We start from the raw sequence: 16,886 nt of genomic DNA on the forward strand, positions 1-16,886 counted from the left end.
GAGGTCCCGGATGCCCTCTGGCGAAGGACCTTGAGACGTTTAATGTTCTTGTTGCCCAGCAAACAAAACATTGCGTGCAAAAAAAAAGTGCACGTTTTCCAAAATAGCTGTACTTATTAGTAAAATCTCTTAGATGGAAGTTCTTACTGGTTTGTGCGGCAGTTGAGTTTAATTCGTAATGGCTATAATACAGAATGCAATAATTAAAGGTGAATTAAGTTGCTGAACAACAGAGAGCATAGCTGCATGCTTTATTAAAATGACAAATTACAGCCAAATAAAAACAAGGCATTGTATTACAATACTGAGAAAAAGGGATGTTTCTCTTGAATAGGAAAGAACCCCACACATACATCCCGTGTAATTCACTCTCATTTTATTTCATGAGCCAAAACATTCCACATTTCGTCATTCAGCATTTTTACACAAATCGTTTCATCTAGTTTCACTGCAAAACAAATATGGGGGCAAAAACCTTGACATGAACATGAAAATCTGAACAAAACAAACCCCTAAACACGAATAGAAACTAAGCAACTTGCCCTGAATATGAATTTGAAATAATTACAGTTAAAATTCACAACTATAAACAAAATAAACATCAAGTATAATGAAAAATACAAAACTATTATCATCCAGAGGCTGGTTAATTAGTATATTCTCCAATTTATTACAACTAAAATATGAACGTCTCACTGTGGTGAAGGAAAGGAGTTTAGCATCCCAATCAAAAGATACATAGAATTGCCATTGCTGCAAAAACTTATGAAATCTGCTCAAATAGAAGGTGAAAACTTCACGAATCATTGCTCATCTCCCCAACATACTCGGAATTCTCTTTGGCTGAGCAGGCGACAGGGTTCTCGCCAGTGTGGATTCTTATATGCCTTTCTAAGCTTTGCTTGGCTGCAAATCTTTTGCCACAAACTGAGCATAAAAAAGGTTTCTCGCCAGTGTAGATTCTTATATGCCTTTTTAAGCTGTGCTTCGCTGCAAATCTTTTGCCACAAACTGAGCATGAAAAAGGTTTCTCGCCAGTGTGGATTCTTATATGCCTTTCTAAGCTTTGCTTCACTACGAATCTTTGGCCACAAACTGAGCATGAAAAAGGTTTCTCGCCAGTGTGGGTTCTTGTGTGATGTTTTAAGTTTCCCTTCTGACTGAATTTTTGGCCACAAACTGAGCATGAAAAAGGTTTCTCACCAGTGTGGGTTCTTGTGTGATCTTTTAAGGTTACCTTCTGACTGAATTTTTGGCCACAAACTGAGCATGAAAAAGGTTTCTCCCCAGTGTGGATTATTGTGTGCCTTTTTAAATAGGTCCCCTCAGAGAACATTTGGCCACAAACTGAGCATGAAAAAGTTTTTTCACCTGTGTGGATTCTTGTGTGCTTTATCAAGCAGTCATTCCGAGCGAATAATTGGCCACAAACTAAGCATGAATAAGGTTTCTCACCAGTGTGGATTCTTGTGTGAATTGTTAGAGCTACCTTCCCTGAAAATATTTGGCCACAAATTGAGCATGAAAAAGGACTCTCACCTGTGTGGGTTATTGTGTGTCTTTTCAAATGCCCGCTCCGGGAGAATTTTTGGCCACAAACTAAGCATGAAAAAGGTTTCTCACCAGTGTGGATTCTCTTGTGCTTGTTAACATCTTCTTTTAGACTGAATTTTCTGCCACAAACTGAGCATGAAAAAGGTTTCTCTCCAGTGTGGGTTCTTGTGTGAGCTTTTAAATGGTGCCTCTGAGCAAATGTTCGGCCACAAACTGAGCATGAAAAAGGTTTCTCACCAGTGTGGGTTCTCGTGTGCCTATTTAAGGTTTCCTTCCATTTGAAACTTTGGCCACAAACTGAGCATGAAAAATGTTCCTGTCCAGTGTGGATTCTTGTATGCCTTTTGAAATTTCCCTTCTGAGAGAATTTTTGCCCACAAACTGAGCATGAAAAGGGTTTCTCACCAGTGTGGGTACTTGTGTGCCTTTTTAAACTTCCCCTTTGAGTAAATCTTTGGCCACAATCTGAGCAGGAATAGTTTTTCGTCACGTCATCACTATCTGATGGTGGAGCTGCTTGTGAGCCTCCACAGTGGTCTACATCACCTTCTCTGGTCATTTGTTGACTTGAGCTGCAGGTTGGCGGCGCTGCCCCATTGATCACCTCATGTTGACCCTCATCTAAGCTCTTCACAGGAACATCAGTCAATGGCATCTTGAAGGTATCCTCCTCCTCGTCTTTAATGTCGCAGGAGTCTTCTCCCTCCTCTTTAATACAAGGCCGCTCCGGCTCTTCGTCTTTTATGGTGCAAAGAAACGTCTGCACCATTTGTTCATTCATGTGGTGGATCTCTTTGGCATCTTCCTCTTTGATGCATGTGTGCTCTGGCTCCTGATGCTTAGGATGAACAGCTTCACTGATGTCTGCAATACAAGGCAAGGACATATCAATGTATATTAACAATAAAAGTTACAGTTGAAGAGAAACTAACAAATCACATCCAAGGACTTATTCAATCTACCCATCACACATGATTTTGATAGAATTCTACTAAAAATGGACACTAGAATAGAATTCGTAATAGAAAATAGTTCTTATCTAAGCAAGTACTAACCAATTCTGCGTAACACAACATATGGCTGCAGCCAAAGATCTTCCAGTCGTCGACGACTATGGTCCTCTTCCTCCACGTACTTTGCTGTGGTCCTTGCAAACATTTTCACACTGCAAGTACAACACTTGTTCAACGCTGTTTGGCTAACAAATATTTCTTTTGGGCAGCGGCGAGCGAGCTATTTGTTGAGATAATCGAATATAGGTTATTCCATATTAATATAATTTCCACGTTACAGTATTACTCTTGGTACAGCATATGATGATGGTTCATTTTAAATCCAACATTCATCGATAACGCTGCTCAGAGAAGTGACAAAAGACAGTTGTAATGAAACGTTAACGCCAATAATCAAGCTAAATATCGTTAGCACTGTTATGAAGGCGGCCGCACTTCTATACTGCAACCAAACAGTACTACAAATAAAGGTGTTAACATGTTAACTTAGGTCCGCAGTCGTAACTTACCTCTTTCGTCGTTGTAGTGTAACAAATGTTACTACTGTTCTAGTCTTTGGTTTACTGCCTGCTACGTAATGATGTCATTTGTGAGAGGTCCCAGACGCCCTCTAGCGAAGGATTGTGGGACGTTTAATGTTGTTGTTGCCCAGCTAACAAAACAACATTGCGTGCAAAAAAAAAAAAAAAGTAGTGCACGTTTTCCAAAATTAAAAACTAACTCTAATAGATTTTAAATTGAAATCAGTCGCAATTGTGTCAAAATGTCTGTAGGCTACTCTGCCCCTATTTCTGTACGTTTAGCTCGTAAATTTAGTCAGCAATGTATACTAGATACGACACAGAATATAGAACGGCCAGTTGCTCGTGACCAGAAAAGAACGAGAAGATGACCATATAAGGGCTGCAGAACGAACAACTGCTGGTGGCCCCTGCAGCTGTCAGGTCAAGAGCCAGTCACCTTACACCAAGTAGATGATGGTGGTGAATTCTCTTCGATGGTCAGCTAGTCTTCCAAACAAATGGTAAAAAAGTGGCTGGCTTGGGGAAGGAAAACTTCAGTCACACACGGCTGATTGGGGAAAGATTTTATTCAACCCATGTCAGAGAGAAGTGTCTCGCCCCCTAGCCAAGATGTCGAGTCCATTTGTCTACTCTCGCCCTAAAACTTACACCCCCGCACACACGGGGCTGTTGGATGATCTATGGCCCCCCAGTCAGCCTCCCTAACTCTACACGGTGCATATCTTAGCAGTTGTTAATGGAAACCAGATGTGTCTGGTGCCAATGAGCCTACATTCCTGGACCAAGCCCCAAACAATCCCGCACGAAGCTGACCCGAACATGACCCGGTCACACTTAGGCTTACTAGTGAAATATACATTGCATGATACCAGAATAAAAATTCACAACATTGGCAAAAAGTTGTCATCTGTGAAGAATTGTCAGTGCCTCGGTCTGCTTCTTAATATAGTACCCCACACGTACATTCTGAATAATTCACATTTTATTTCATTTTTTCATTCAGCATTTCTACACAAATTGCTTCATGTATTTTCACTGCAAAATATGGGGGCAAAAACCTGAACATAAAAAGGTTAACAAAACCCTAAACACTCATAGAAACTAAGCAACTTGCCCTGAAAGGAATTACAGTTAAAATCCACAACTAAAAACAAAATAAACATCAAGTAGAATGAAAATTACAAAACTATTATCATCCCGGCGCCGGTTAACTCGTCAAATTTATTACGACGAAAATATGAACTTCTCACTGTGGTGAAGGAAAAGAGTTCAGTTCTTATGACTTTTTAATCTTTGCTTTGCTACAAATCTTGTATGAAGTGTAATGAGTTCCCCTCCGAGACCATTTTTGGCCACAAACTGAGCATGGAAAATGTTTCTCACCAGTGTGGATTCTTGTGTGCCTTTTTAAATGTCCACGCTCTGACATATTTGGCCACAGAGCATGAAAAAGGTCTCTCCAGTGTGAATTTTTGCGTGTGTTGTTAAATGTCCCACCTGAGAGAATGTTTGGCCACAAATTCAGCATGAAAAAGGTTTCTCAACAATGTGGCTACTTGTGTGAAATTCTAAATGATCCCTTCGAGCAAATTTTTGGCCACAATCTGAGCATGAAAAAGGTTTCTCGCCAGTATGGGTTCTCGTGTGCCTTTTTAAGGTTTCCTTCCGACGGAATCTTTGGCCACAAACTGAGCATGAAAAAGGTTTCTCTCCAGTGTGGATTCTTGAGTGTGATTTCAAATGTCCCCTGTCAGCGAATCTTTGCCCACAAACTGAGCATGAAAAAGGTTTCTCGCCGGTGTGAATTCTTGTGTGCTTTTTCAAGTATTCCTTCCGAGCGAATAATCGGCCACAAACTGAGCATAAAAAAGGTTTCTCACCAGTGTGGACACTTGCGTGAAATTTTAAACGACCACTTCGAGTGAATTTTTGGCCACAATCTGAGCATGAAAAAGGTTTCTCACCCGTGTGGGTTCTCGTGTGCGTTTTTAAACTTCCACTTTGAGCAAATCTTTTCCCACAAACTGAGCATGAAAAGGGTTTCTCACCAGTGTGGGTTCTTGTGTGCATTTTTAAATGTTCCCGCCGAGAGAAATTTTGGCCACAATCTGAGCAGGAATAGTTTTTCGTGACGTCATTACTATCTGATGGTGGAGCTACTTGTGATCCTCCACAGTGGTCTCCATCACTTTCTCTGGTCATTTGTTGACTTGAGGTGCAGCTTGGCGGCACCACCCCTTTGATCACCTCATGTTGACCCTCATCTAAACTCTTCACAGTAACATCAGTCGATGGCATCCTGAAGGTATCCTCCTCCTCCTCTTTAATGTTGCAGGAGTCTTCTCCCTCCTCTTTAATACAAGGCCGCTCCGGCTCTTCCTCCTCTTTTATGGTGCAAAGTAACGTGGGCACCATTTGTTCATTTAAGTGGTGGACCTCTTTGCCCACATCTTCCTCTTTAATACGAGCCCGCTCTGGCTCTTCCTCCTCTTTTACAGTGCAAAGAATCTTCTGCACCATTTGTTCATTCATGTGGTCGACCTCTTTGCCCACATCTTCCTCTTTGATGCACGTCCACTCTGGCTCCTGATGCTTAGGACGAATAGCTTCACGAATGTCTGCAAAACAAGGCAAAGACATATCAATGTATATCAGTGCTTCTCAAATAGTGGGGCGCGCCCCCCTTGGCTTTTTTTTTGGCAGTACTAGAATAAAGTGTAATTGCGAATCTTCACAGCAGGGGGCAGTGGCGCTCTCATTGTTACTTCTGTGACGTTTGCGACAGTGCAACATTTTACGACTTACAAGACAAGTTAGGATAGTCACGGTGGGGAAGGGGGGGCGCGAATAGTTTTCTTCTTGCTAGGGGGGGGCGTAACAGAGAATAATTGAGAAGCACTGATGTATATTAACAATAAAAGTTACAGTTGAAGAGAAACTAACTAATCATATGTTTTTTACTTTTGCGCTATGCTTGCTGGCTCCGTTTTGCTCCTCTTATTTATTGTGTTATCTGTTTATTTATTATTTATTCATCACTCTTACTATTGATTGTTTGAATTTCTGCCTTCTTGTTTTTATATTGTGTCGCGTACTTGTATGTCTATCGTGTTATGTGTCTCGTCACCGTGGGATAGAGAAAAACGTAATTTCGGTCTCTTTGTGTGTTGTGACATGTGGAGAGATTGACAATAAAGCTGACTTTGACTTTGAAAAAAAAAATATCCAATGACTTATTCAATCTACATGATTTTGATAGAATTCTACTAAAAATGGACACTGGAAGAGAAGTCGTAATAGAAAATAGTTCTTTTCTAAGCAAGTACTAACCAACCCTGCGTAACACAACATATGGCTGCAGCCAAAGATCTTCTAGTCGTCGACGACTATGGTCTTCTTCCTCCACGTACTGTGCATTGGTTCTTGCAAACATTTTCACACTGCAATCACAACACTTGTTCAACAATGTTTGGCTCACAACGGTTTCTTTTGGACAGCGGCGAGCGACCTATTTGTTGAGGTAATTGAATAAAGATTATCCCATTTTAATATAATTTCCACGTTACAGTATTACTCTCGGTAGCACTGTGGTACCTACCATGCTAATGAAAGCGGCCCGCACCTCTACACTGCAACCAAGCAGGACTACAAATAACGGTGCTGATATGATAACTTAGGCCCGCAGTCGTAACTTACCTCTTTCGTCGTTGCAGTTTTAGTGCAACTAATGTTACCGATTCACCGCTTAAGTTGCGTATTTATCTGATGCAGTCAAATGGATGATTAGCTTCAGTTTGAATGCTTAAACCGAGCGCGCTTCCGTAGTCTTTGGTTTATTTTCTGCCTACGTAATGATGATGTCATTTGAGAGAGGTCCCGGATGCCCTTTAGCGAAGGACCTTTGGACGTTTGATGTTGTTGCTGCCCAGCAAACAAAACATTGCGTGCAAAAAAAAAAGCTGTACTTATTAGTAAAATCTCTTCGATGGCAGTTCTTACTGGTTTGTGTTGGTTTACTTAGTGCGGCTGTTGAGTTTAATTCGTAATGGCTATAATACAGAATGCAATAATTAAAGGTGAATTAAGTTGCTGAACAACAGAGAGCATAGCTGCATGCTTTATTAAAATGACAAATTACAGCTAAATAAAAACAAGGCACTGTATTACAATACTGAGAAAAAAGCGATGCTTCTCTTGAATAGGAAAAGAACCAGCACAAAAATAGTTAATTCAAGTAAAATGTGCATTCATATTTCAAGTTTAGACATCAGGAATTCACAGTTATGATGGCAAAAAGTGGTCATCGGTGAAGAGTTTTCAGTGCTTCAACCTGTTTCTTAATGTAGTACCCCACGAGGATCTGAGGTCTCAGTTGGTAGGTGTGGAGAACCTCCTTGGAGCTGCTCAGCTGGTCTCTCTTTAGGCGGTCCACTAATGTTGTGCAAACCACGGCCGCTTTAATGTTACGAAACAAAAAAGTCGGAAGGTTACATTTTTTAAAAAGAAATGTCTTTTGTGAAATCTTACTAATGTCATTCCTCACCTCGCAGGCCGCTTAGTTTACACATGGCGGCAAAAACTGTGGACTCCATCTCAATATTGCACACGCCTGCTTCTTTAGCTTTCTTCAAGTATTTGTGCTTGTCCTTCTCCGTGTACAGGCAGAATGCACCGTCTAAGCGGCCTTGACCTACTCGACAACACAAATTGGAAAGTGAATACTTGTCACCCTTTAAAAAAGCCAGTTGACTGATTACAAATGACTTGTTATGCGAATTGGAGTACACAACTTGATTTTTTTTTTCTTCATTCACAGAGGGATTGACAATGACAACACGGGTGAAGCAGACCTTCATAGAAATCCAGCGTGCACATGGTGTTTCCCATCACAGTTTTGAACTGGCCCAGCTCCTTGCTGCACTGAAGCAGTTCCTCAGCAAGGGTGTAGTCCAGGTCAGTGTCACGGACCACTAACTCGCCCAAGATCAGCTGCTCAAATTTGGCCACGAATGTGGCATCCACAGACTGTTTGGTAATGACGACAGTCCCCGGTTCAAGCCCTCAATACCAAATGAGGCATTCAAGTTAATGCAGTGGAAAACAGTAAAAGAAAAAAGTATCAATATCAGGTAAACTAAAAACCGATGAGACTAAAGACTTAAGAATGATTTTTTTTTTTAATCTGAAAAATGACATTACACAAGGCCAACAAATTCCTTATAAAATTGAACTTAACAGGTTTTAGGGACATTTTTTAGGGCGGGTTCTGATGTTTAAAGTATAAGCGCGCCCTCTTGTGGCAGCTAGTTGAAGTCCTGGCAAAGTCATCAAGAAAAAGATCCTATGCTGTAATATCAACAAGATGAATACTGACAAATAATTTACAAGCTTACCTATACCACCTGATGTTCCAATGCGTATGATTGTAACATCTGTGCATCGTGCATGATAGAGGAGCTTTATGAGCTCATGCAACATGATCGACATGGATGGGATTCCCATTCCATGCTGCAAAAATGAAGCAAATTATATTACAATATTTGTCACAATTTGGAATATAATATTGTAGTTTTTCTTTGACTTACACTAACAGAGAGTACAGGTCCAACTTTGTACATGGCATATCGGTCTGTTCCAGCACAAATATTAGGGTAGTCTGATTTGGGGTCTTGCATCCCAAGCTCTGCAGCAATATACTCAATGAAGTCTTTCATTCGCCAAGCGCTGCCCCCAACACACACAAACTGGAGGAAAACAAAAAAAGAATGATTCAAATGTGGACAGAAGTTGTTTTAAACGATGAATGATTCTTACTTTGACGTCTCCAAACAGAGCTGGGAGATTGTGTGTCCCTGTTCCCAGACTGAAGTGATACAAGATGTCATCTTTAAGCCCACAGAGGTAAGGGTTGTGCACAAGAACGGGACTTGAAGGTGGGAAATTAAGGGGGGAAATAAGTAACTGCCAGAAAAAAATGTACACGATTTACTCATTATTTCAAATACATAATCAGCCAAAACGGTTTATGACATGATTAGAATTTTAAGTCTTATACTCTCTGCAGAATTACAGCAGTTTTGTCAAGCTATAGTCTACAAAAAGTCCTTCTCATGCTCTGGGCTTTCATTTTCATTCATAACGTCAAAAGTGTTATGATGCAAAAATGAGTACAATTTTCTTTAAGTATTCTGAAACATACATTGAAGTTCACGAGCTGCCCCTCAAGGCTAACACTACTATTTGATTAAATAATGAAAATTTGATGTGGGTGACCACCTTACCTGCTCGTTTCTGTGTACTTCGAGTCCATCCTGTCTCGGAAAAAAATGACCAAATAAACCAAATATCAAAACAAAAAAATATTTAAAACAATACTTTGTAGAATGTCAGGGCATTTAAGGTACAGCGGTCTGTGACGACCAAGCGAAAATGAGAAGGTAAAAGCGCATTTTCAGGTCATTGTTGAAAGCGATCTTTGCTTTTCCCTATTCAAAACGGGGTCACCTGAATGCAGTGAACCCGGATGGTCAGCTCGGAAAGATGGAGAAAGTTCGCAACCTTTGACCTGACCTCGACTTTCAAGGCCCTCATGTCAACAATCAATTGGGATGTAGCCCGGTTTCAACAAAACAAACTGCGTTTTATTTATTTATTTATTGCCTCCTTTAAAGTGATCATTTACATTCAATGGGTATTAAAACAACGTGGATCCTACCTGAAGTTTGCCGGTGAGTCGTTTTGAACGTGTAGCGTTGATCACGTTAGTTTTGTTTGCGCCCTTTCGTGTTATTCTTTAAAGAAACCTTTATGATCCATTAGCTTTGATTAAAGTCTGTTTTCATCTTTTCTGAGCAGTCAATTTTGAATGACAATTGCTTGCTTCTTTGAGTTTCATCAGCCCAAGACGTGATCAGTGCGTTTACCAACAATTAAGCAAGCAAGCCAACGGCGATAACATTATAAAAATGTGTTTTTATATTTTTACCACTCCTTAAATTACACACAAATGTACTTACTCGGTGTAGTATGAATAACAACTTGCCAAATAAAGAGCATTAATTTTCTATCTGTCACTAAACGCATAGACGTATGAAGAATGATGCACTATTTTAAGTGACTGGTTCATGGCAGTCGAAAACCCTTAACATAAGTGTTAAAACATTTTTGGCGACACGTGATTGCGGTATTCCCACATTAATCGGTCTTTTTTTAGGCTGGTGCCGTGGTGCGCGTTTCAAAATGCACACGCTCTGAATTTATATTGTTGCATTCTATTAATCCACCGCTAGATGTCACTAGCTGTCCTCTCAATGGGACATATTTACTTATGGCCACTTAAACCTTTACTAACTAACATCAAGGATCGCCCCAATATATCTGATTTATTGAATGCTCACTAACTTCTAACTAACTCAAAATGAATGTATCCCTACTTCAAGCTTCCAAATTCTAATGAGTCCCCTAATATTTAGACTTAATGTCTTCTATCGTGTCTCGCTTTCACATGCAAAGCCCCAAAGTACTTTACTAGACATGTCAAGTCAACAAAAAGTATCACACAAAAAAATACATGGGGAAAAACCGTAATGAGGTTAAATAAAATTCAAATGTATGCAGGCATCCTTCTTGGGTATTTTTCCACAAATGCTTTAATGAGCGTTGTCACGAAAAAAACAGTGCAAACATCAACCAAATATACAATAATACATGTTGATACATGTTTTCTCGTAAAGAAAATAAGTTAACTATTAAGAAAAAACAAAAACAATGATGTAGTGGTGTGGTAGTGTTGCCTATCTCTATTGTAGGCAGCGACTGGCGATCAGTCCAGGGTGTAGTCGACCTTTCGCTGGAAGAAGGCCGAGAGGGGCACAGTCATTCAAAAAACACTCTCATAAATATTCCATCCAGACAGCAAGGTTATAATTGACTAGAAATTTGAACTTACTGCGTTGGGTAAGACTATGGGGTGGTCTGGTAAAAACTCCGGCCTCATCTTGGCAGCAGGACAACTCGCAAGTCCAATCAGAAAATCTCGAGAGTATGACAATCTCTCTGTAATGACATTTTGGAAATGAATCACAAAAACAGCCGAGGGAAAACAAACATTATAGATGGTACCTTTTTTCTCATCCTGGAGATTGACAATCTCGAGGAACTGCTCCACTGTAATGTTTGTCTGCAAAATACACAATTGTCTATCTTGCTTAAAATGTCTCTTGATTTGAAACTTCTCATTTCTTACCTGTTTATCTGCGATGTTAATCAATGTCTGAACACACGAAGCAGGATTTATTTTGGGTTCTAGATGGACAAATTATACATTAGAGTGGGTTTTGCAGTCCAGATGGAAAACAAACAATCACCCCAAGCCCTTTTCTGATGTTTTACCAGGTGAGCCACGGACGTCAACAGGAAGGAGACGGCGCAGCGGTCTTGCAGGCTCCAAGTGCTTTTGGATAGTTCGTCGCCTCGACACCTCCATTGTCATGTCAATAAGGTACAAATCTGCTTTGGGATTTCATCATGACATTTTACCTGGCATTTCTAGAAGCTGACATTGTGTGTATGCAGTGTGTTCTAAAGTGGGGGATTTAGGTTTGTGCACGAATTTGAGCTCGGAATTTTTCTGCGGGTGCAGATTGACATATGCAGTCATGATGGTAGACATTTGTAGAAGTAGTTTGCAGTACATTTCGATACGAAATATTGATTCTGAAAGAAAGAAATGAAGCCCTTATATAACTCGAGGCTAAGCAGGACTTTCACACAAGTTGGCAATTTTTTTTACATTTTGTCAGTTTATAGTCGATCTCACAATTTGAGCTAGGTACTTGTGAGTTAAGTAACAATGTTGTTAGACGATGGATAAACCGACAATTAAAATGTGCTACTGGAGTACCAGTTTTAAGATGTTAAACGATGTTAACACTATAAATTATTCTTTTCTAAAAGTTGAAAACTTGATTACGCACGGTAAAATTGCTCATGTGGTAGCCATGTTAGCTAAATGATGGAGCTAATGACAACACGATCGCCGCGTTAAAAAAATATTTAACTATCATCGTAGAGCGCTTTCGACGATAGTTACTACTTTACTATTATTAGAGGAAAACATTGATGTACTTTTCTCGTGTGGGCTGTCACTACAACGCGACAGTTCTGTGTGAAGTTTGTGTCCACGAGGGAAGACTAGTTTAACCCTTTATAAAATAGCGATTACAAACAAAAGTTTACACTGCATGCCATTTATTTTAAGAATTAGCTTGGAACAACAAAGTTTGACGCGTTTAATTGATGGCAATGCTTCGTCCTTCGGTTTTGAGCGATTATAAAAAGGTTGTAAAATGTTAAGCGGGGGTTTTTTTTACAAGTTGCAAATCTACATGAACTAGTTTCTATATTCATAATATAAGTTAATTTCCAAATTCACCTGCAAGTTCGATGTCGGTCGCTCTTCATCCACGGTGGTATAAAGCTAGTAAATTAAATCCAGTAGAATCCGGTACTTTCAAAATAAAAGCATAGAATTTAAAAGTTAATGTTCACTTACCTACTAATACTCTCGTAATTTGCTCTATACATTAGTATTTAACTAATGTTAATTTTCTTTTAATTGAAACTCTTTATTCAAATTTCACCCCCCCCCCCCAAAAATAATCGAATGATTAGTTTGACGCAAAGAACGAACACTTGCTTTTTTCACATAATTTATAAAAAAAAAAGTCAACAAGTGAATGAAGATGATCCATTTTAATAAACACCACTTTAAACATACAGCGTAAAATAAACTGTATAAAACAAACAATAGCATAAACGGATTTCCCCTGGATGAAGTCAAAACTGAAAATATCATTTCAAATGCAGCGACCAACACGCCATTCAAATGGACAATGAATAAACAGACTGGCAAAAAATAAGACACAGGGGGAAACCAACTACATGTTACTCCAAAATATATCTCGCTTTTAAAGTGTTCAAACTAGACCACTTGAGCTCACTGGCTATCAAACTTCCAAAGCTGCTTTTAAACAAAGAGTAGTTGAATCTTTCTCGAACCAATTGGCCTTCCATTGAGTTCCTCCACTGCTACAACGGCCTCCTCCCGAGTCTCAAATACAACAGTTGCGCTCCCTTTAAAAGCTCCGCCCCTGTCGTACTGCAATGAGATGGATCCCGGAAGAATACGATATCCGTGGCAAAAATCGTAGATTTCTTCTACTTTGATTTGGAATGGTAAATTAACTAGCTTCACACATGTAGGCTCGGTAAAATTGTGCCTCGGTGGACCTCCGCCGCTACGAGCACCGTTGCCTCTGTCGAACGGGTGGCCGGCAGAATTATAGCCGCCGTAGTTATGAGGCCCCGCATTCATTGGCACGTTAGCGCCACGGGAGCCCCTGAAGTCGGAACACTCCTCATCGGCACCTTGGAACTCATTGAATCTTTGCTGTGGCCCGGCGATCAACTCCCGCATGTGAGCACGAGTGACGTATTTGAGAGCAAGCTTTGCACCGAGAAACCTCTGCCCGTCGAGACAGAGGGCCTTCATGGCCGCTGAGTCGGAGTGGAAGAGAACCAAAGCCTTGCCGGTCCCCGAACCTGTGTTGTCACGCAGCAAGTGCACGTCATCGTCCGAGAGATTCATCCCAACGAACAAGTCCATGACCTCCATTTTGCGTACGTCGAAGGGTAGATTTTGCACCAGCAAGCACTTCTCTGTGTCAGAATGATTCCTAGGCTTGGATGAGGGCCTCTCATTACTTCTACTTCTTCTACTAGAGTTCCCACAAGGGCTGACATCTATTTTCTGAGACTCCATGATGGCCACCATTTTTTCTCTGGAGATCGGCCGGATATGAATCAATCGATTGAAAAAGGACTTTGTCTCCTCTTGTGTTGCTTCGCGAAACTCACGCATGGTCTTGAAGAGCACAAAGGCGGACCTACTTTTCCGGTCGTCAAAATTCATGAACAAGATCTGGTCATCATCGAGCCTTGCGTGGTGAAAAAGTCTTTTGATGTCCTCCGTTTCCACTGCAAAGGAGAGATTCTCCAGCATAACGCAGAACTCATCATTGGGCGATGACCCCCTCTGGCCTATTGGTGACTGTGACCTCATTTGACCACGCAAAGGCGATCCACGTCTTTCAAACCTCTCGCCTCCCGGGTGGCCCCGCACGGGTGGCCTTCCGGTTGACCGTCGCCAGTCCTCCTCCGTCGTGGGACAAATCTCCACATAGCGAGAACCGATGTAGTCCCTGTCCCTCTTCAAGGCTTCCGCTACGTCCGCCGTGCTTGAAAATTTCACGAGACCCATTCCGTTGTTTCGACCGGTTGCGTTTTTCAACAGGACGAGGTCAACAATGTGTAAACCCTTGAAGAAATCCTCGATTTCTCTTTGGGACACATTGAAAGGCAGCCCTTTGAGGAAAACACACGGGGAGACGATCTTCGGGGCATCTTCATTTGAGTTTGGTCTCTTTTGACGCAGTGGAGGACTCATGTCCACTTTACTCGCCGGCCTCTTGTTGGAATCGGACTCGGCGGATCTTCGGGCATGCCTTGCGTTATCTTCGAGATTTCTCTTTTTCTCCAGCTCCGCATTGATGGCACTTTTCTCAAATACACTCTGCATCTCTGATTTGCTACTGAGCAGCAAAGTCACAGATCCCCCGCGGATTTGCCCCCCTGAGCGCGTCATGGCTCTTCTCGCGTCTTCGTCGGAAGCAAAAATAATGAAAGCTTCCTCCTTCTCTCCTCCGATTATGTGTACACCACCATCTGGAATTTTGAGTCCAGTGAAGAATTTGCGAATATCCTGCGAACCGGCAGTGATCCTCAATCCCTGTAAACGGATGACGACTGCCATGCTGAGGCACCTGCAGACAGAAGGGTATAGAACAACATTATTCCCCTCAGAGCTTCTCAGCTCGCCACTGGCTGCCATTCCAACATGTCACCATAAAAAAACCTGAGAAGATATTTCATTTAAGACAAAAATTCAGAAAAGGTATCAAAAGCCCAAAATGGCGGCGCTACACACACAACAGCAAGTACTGCTGTGAACAACTGGCACTCAAAGTACCACTGTACATCGAAACATAAATTACCCAACATAACCATAATATTGTGACCACTGACTATGGCGCAAATTAAATTATAGGCTGAGAAACTAATCAACATTTTCAATCACACTGCTGTTCGTGCCAACTTTGGAGCTTGGAAAGAGAATGGGATTTATAGCATCCTCTTGCCCCCAACTCTTCCGCCGTCCACAGAGAAGTCGGTCATAACCATCACCGATACAAACTCCTATATATACCCGATATTGATTGAGCCACCCAGAAGCTGGCTATCACAAAAAATCCTGCTTGCAACTTGCTTTGAGAGATCATTCTTTCCATCTTGCATTCGATAGGAAAACCATCTAAACAAAAATCCAACACCTTACTCCCTTATTCTGTGTTTTAAATGTATCAAAGCTAATTCACACAACTAATTAACACCAATGTAAGACCATTTTAAATTGCTTGCCTACTTTACAAATAAACTAGATTGTATCCTGTGTCCCACACCAAAAAAATAAAATTCCCTTCGTGGCCACTCACAAACTGCGGTAACCCTCTCTTTTGTTCCCCAATGTAGTCAGTCACCGCACAAAAGGGGGATAAAAGGGGATCAGTAGAATGTGGCCATCCACCACTTGGGACAAACAGTAAAACCCATTCTATGAACATTTCAAGTACTGCAATACAACACCAAGCAATATAGACCAATAAGTAATTATTATACTATGTGCTGAATGATATCGTGTCGTAGAATTGGCTGAGATATTTTTTTCAGGAAAGGGGAAGTGTGATACAAACCATTAAGGGTTGTGAAATACCACGTGATTGTACTCGAGGAGAAAAGGGACACAAAACTGTGTAAATTATAACATTTTAACACCAATCTATGGGAAACTGCGAGCTTTTCCAGCGTCATTCAATGAAACCCCACAACCATGCTTTGAAGCAGTCTCGCCCAATACTGCAGGCCAAGATGTCGTCAGTTCCGCTAGTTTTCCTCCGCCAATACACACGTTCCCCATTTGTGACCACCCGTCAAAAACATCCAGAAAGCAACGTTGTTTTCGCAATACCCATCCATACTATATGTCGAAGACATTACTTGAGCAATCCCAATGCTTAAATGCTCCTTGGTCGTAACACAATGCTAAAGCGTTAGCCACAGGCCCACCGAGGCATTCCTAAATAATTCATTCCAAATTCAAATAATGCGTTCATTATTACAATAAAATACCTACATTAACCAGCAACTCAACTTACACAAGCGACAAGGTGACTCTTGTGCAAATATTGGGAAAAATGCTAACAATATTTAGCACAGCCTCGATTCGCTCGTTCCTTCTCAGCCGCCTTTGCCCGTCTTCTTCGCTCAGAAAATAAGTGAGCAACGACTCATAACAACTGTATAGCACCGCCTGCTGGCCGTAATGCACAACACGCATACTTGTATTTTCAGTGGTCCGTGTCAAATGATATATTTTGTTAATTTACGCGGCGCTTTTACTTTCCTAGAAATGACGAGTGGCTCAAATAAAGTCACAAGCCCTAATTGTTTAACTTTATCATATTGTTTCAAATATATATATATCCTTAAGACATTTTGGCACAGTGTTGGGGGTACTTCTGCATATTATGTATTCTATGAATGTCTTATGTTAAATCTCTGTTGAGTTGAGTCCTAGGGTTTTTTTTCTGAAGCTACTCTATTATTGACTTGCTTTGAT

General features: G+C 41.0%; 5 protein-coding genes across 8 annotated transcripts; all 5 read right to left on the bottom strand.

The window, feature by feature from the left end:
* Positions 1–214: 214 nt before the first annotated feature.
* Positions 215–3,217, bottom strand: LOC133160750 (gastrula zinc finger protein XlCGF57.1-like). The gene is made up of 3 exons (XM_061288755.1): positions 3,077–3,217; positions 2,610–2,719; positions 215–2,418 (listed from the first exon to the last, which is right to left on the bottom strand). The coding sequence occupies exons 2-3, from the start codon at positions 2,710–2,712 to the stop codon at positions 797–799; spliced, it is 1,725 nt and encodes a 574-aa protein (XP_061144739.1). The 5' UTR covers positions 2,713–2,719; positions 3,077–3,217; the 3' UTR covers positions 215–796.
* A 422-nt stretch (positions 3,218–3,639) lies between these two features.
* LOC133160792 (oocyte zinc finger protein XlCOF6.1-like) lies at positions 3,640–6,926 on the bottom strand. The gene is made up of 3 exons (XM_061288845.1): positions 6,788–6,926; positions 6,422–6,531; positions 3,640–5,709 (listed from the first exon to the last, which is right to left on the bottom strand). Exons 2-3 carry the CDS (start codon positions 6,522–6,524, stop codon positions 4,613–4,615), a joined length of 1,200 nt encoding a protein of 399 aa, XP_061144829.1. The 5' UTR covers positions 6,525–6,531; positions 6,788–6,926; the 3' UTR covers positions 3,640–4,612.
* A 465-nt stretch (positions 6,927–7,391) lies between these two features.
* upp1 (uridine phosphorylase 1) lies at positions 7,392–9,682 on the bottom strand. Its single transcript, XM_061289047.1, has 7 exons — positions 9,596–9,682; positions 8,906–9,052; positions 8,677–8,835; positions 8,485–8,599; positions 7,942–8,151; positions 7,635–7,781; positions 7,392–7,546 (listed from the first exon to the last, which is right to left on the bottom strand). The coding sequence occupies exons 1-7, from the start codon at positions 9,680–9,682 to the stop codon at positions 7,392–7,394; spliced, it is 1,020 nt and encodes a 339-aa protein (XP_061145031.1).
* Positions 9,683–10,722: 1,040 nt separating this feature from the next.
* Positions 10,723–12,720, bottom strand: gra (granulito). 3 transcript variants are annotated; one of them, XM_061288928.1, is made up of 6 exons: positions 12,525–12,720; positions 11,483–11,599; positions 11,337–11,395; positions 11,213–11,270; positions 11,040–11,146; positions 10,723–10,940 (listed from the first exon to the last, which is right to left on the bottom strand). In XM_061288928.1, exons 2-6 carry the CDS (start codon positions 11,580–11,582, stop codon positions 10,914–10,916), a joined length of 351 nt encoding a protein of 116 aa, XP_061144912.1. In that variant the 5' UTR covers positions 11,583–11,599; positions 12,525–12,720; the 3' UTR covers positions 10,723–10,913. The 3 variants fall into 3 exon arrangements, with proteins under 3 accessions (XP_061144912.1, XP_061144914.1, XP_061144913.1); XM_061288930.1 differs by having other exon boundaries at positions 11,483–11,602; XM_061288929.1 differs by lacking the exon at positions 12,525–12,720 and having other exon boundaries at positions 11,483–12,518.
* Positions 12,721–12,829: 109 nt separating this feature from the next.
* Positions 12,830–16,619, bottom strand: rbm12bb (RNA binding motif protein 12Bb). Of its 2 annotated transcripts, none has more exons than XM_061288738.1 (2): positions 16,423–16,619; positions 12,830–14,973 (listed from the first exon to the last, which is right to left on the bottom strand). In XM_061288738.1, the coding sequence occupies exons 1-2, from the start codon at positions 16,602–16,604 to the stop codon at positions 13,119–13,121; spliced, it is 2,037 nt and encodes a 678-aa protein (XP_061144722.1). In that variant the 5' UTR covers positions 16,605–16,619; the 3' UTR covers positions 12,830–13,118. The 2 variants fall into 2 exon arrangements, with proteins under 2 accessions (XP_061144722.1, XP_061144723.1); XM_061288739.1 differs by having other exon boundaries at positions 16,401–16,547.
* Between the last annotated feature and the right edge of the window lie 267 nt (positions 16,620–16,886).

Source organism: Syngnathus typhle, linkage group LG10, assembly GCF_033458585.1.
Source record: "Syngnathus typhle isolate RoL2023-S1 ecotype Sweden linkage group LG10, RoL_Styp_1.0, whole genome shotgun sequence".
Taxonomy (NCBI): domain Eukaryota; kingdom Metazoa; phylum Chordata; class Actinopteri; order Syngnathiformes; family Syngnathidae; genus Syngnathus; species Syngnathus typhle.

Excerpts from the sequence above, each read along its gene's own strand:
- gra (XM_061288928.1), bottom strand. The coding sequence starts at position 11,582 with ATGACAATGGAGGTGTCGAGGCGACGAACTATCCAAAAGCACTTGGAG. Across the intron at positions 11,396-11,482 it reads TGACGTCCGTGGCTCACCTG|AACCCAAAATAAATCCTGCT; the intron begins GTAAAACATCAG and ends TTGTCCATCTAG. Across the intron at positions 10,941-11,039 it reads CCATAGTCTTACCCAACGCA|CGAAAGGTCGACTACACCCT; the intron begins GTAAGTTCAAAT and ends GCCTTCTTCCAG.
- LOC133160792 (XM_061288845.1), bottom strand. The coding sequence starts at position 6,524 with ATGTTTGCAAGAACCAATGCACAGTACGTGGAGGAAGAAGACCATAGT. Across the intron at positions 5,710-6,421 it reads TGTTGTGTTACGCAGGGTTG|ACATTCGTGAAGCTATTCGT; the intron begins GTTAGTACTTGC and ends CTTGTTTTGCAG.
- LOC133160750 (XM_061288755.1), bottom strand. The coding sequence starts at position 2,712 with ATGTTTGCAAGGACCACAGCAAAGTACGTGGAGGAAGAGGACCATAGT. Across the intron at positions 2,419-2,609 it reads TGTTGTGTTACGCAGAATTG|ACATCAGTGAAGCTGTTCAT; the intron begins GTTAGTACTTGC and ends CTTGTATTGCAG.
- rbm12bb (XM_061288738.1), bottom strand. The coding sequence starts at position 16,604 with ATGCGTGTTGTGCATTACGGCCAGCAGGCGGTGCTATACAGTTGTTAT. Across the intron at positions 14,974-16,422 it reads AGAGTCACCTTGTCGCTTGT|GTGCCTCAGCATGGCAGTCG; the intron begins GTAAGTTGAGTT and ends TTCTGTCTGCAG.
- upp1 (XM_061289047.1), bottom strand. The coding sequence starts at position 9,682 with ATGAGGGCCTTGAAAGTCGAGGTCAGGTCAAAGGTTGCGAACTTTCTC. Across the intron at positions 8,836-8,905 it reads CTCTGTTTGGAGACGTCAAA|TTTGTGTGTGTTGGGGGCAG; the intron begins GTAAGAATCATT and ends GTTTTCCTCCAG. Across the intron at positions 7,547-7,634 it reads TAAACTAAGCGGCCTGCGAG|CGGCCGTGGTTTGCACAACA; the intron begins GTGAGGAATGAC and ends GTAACATTAAAG.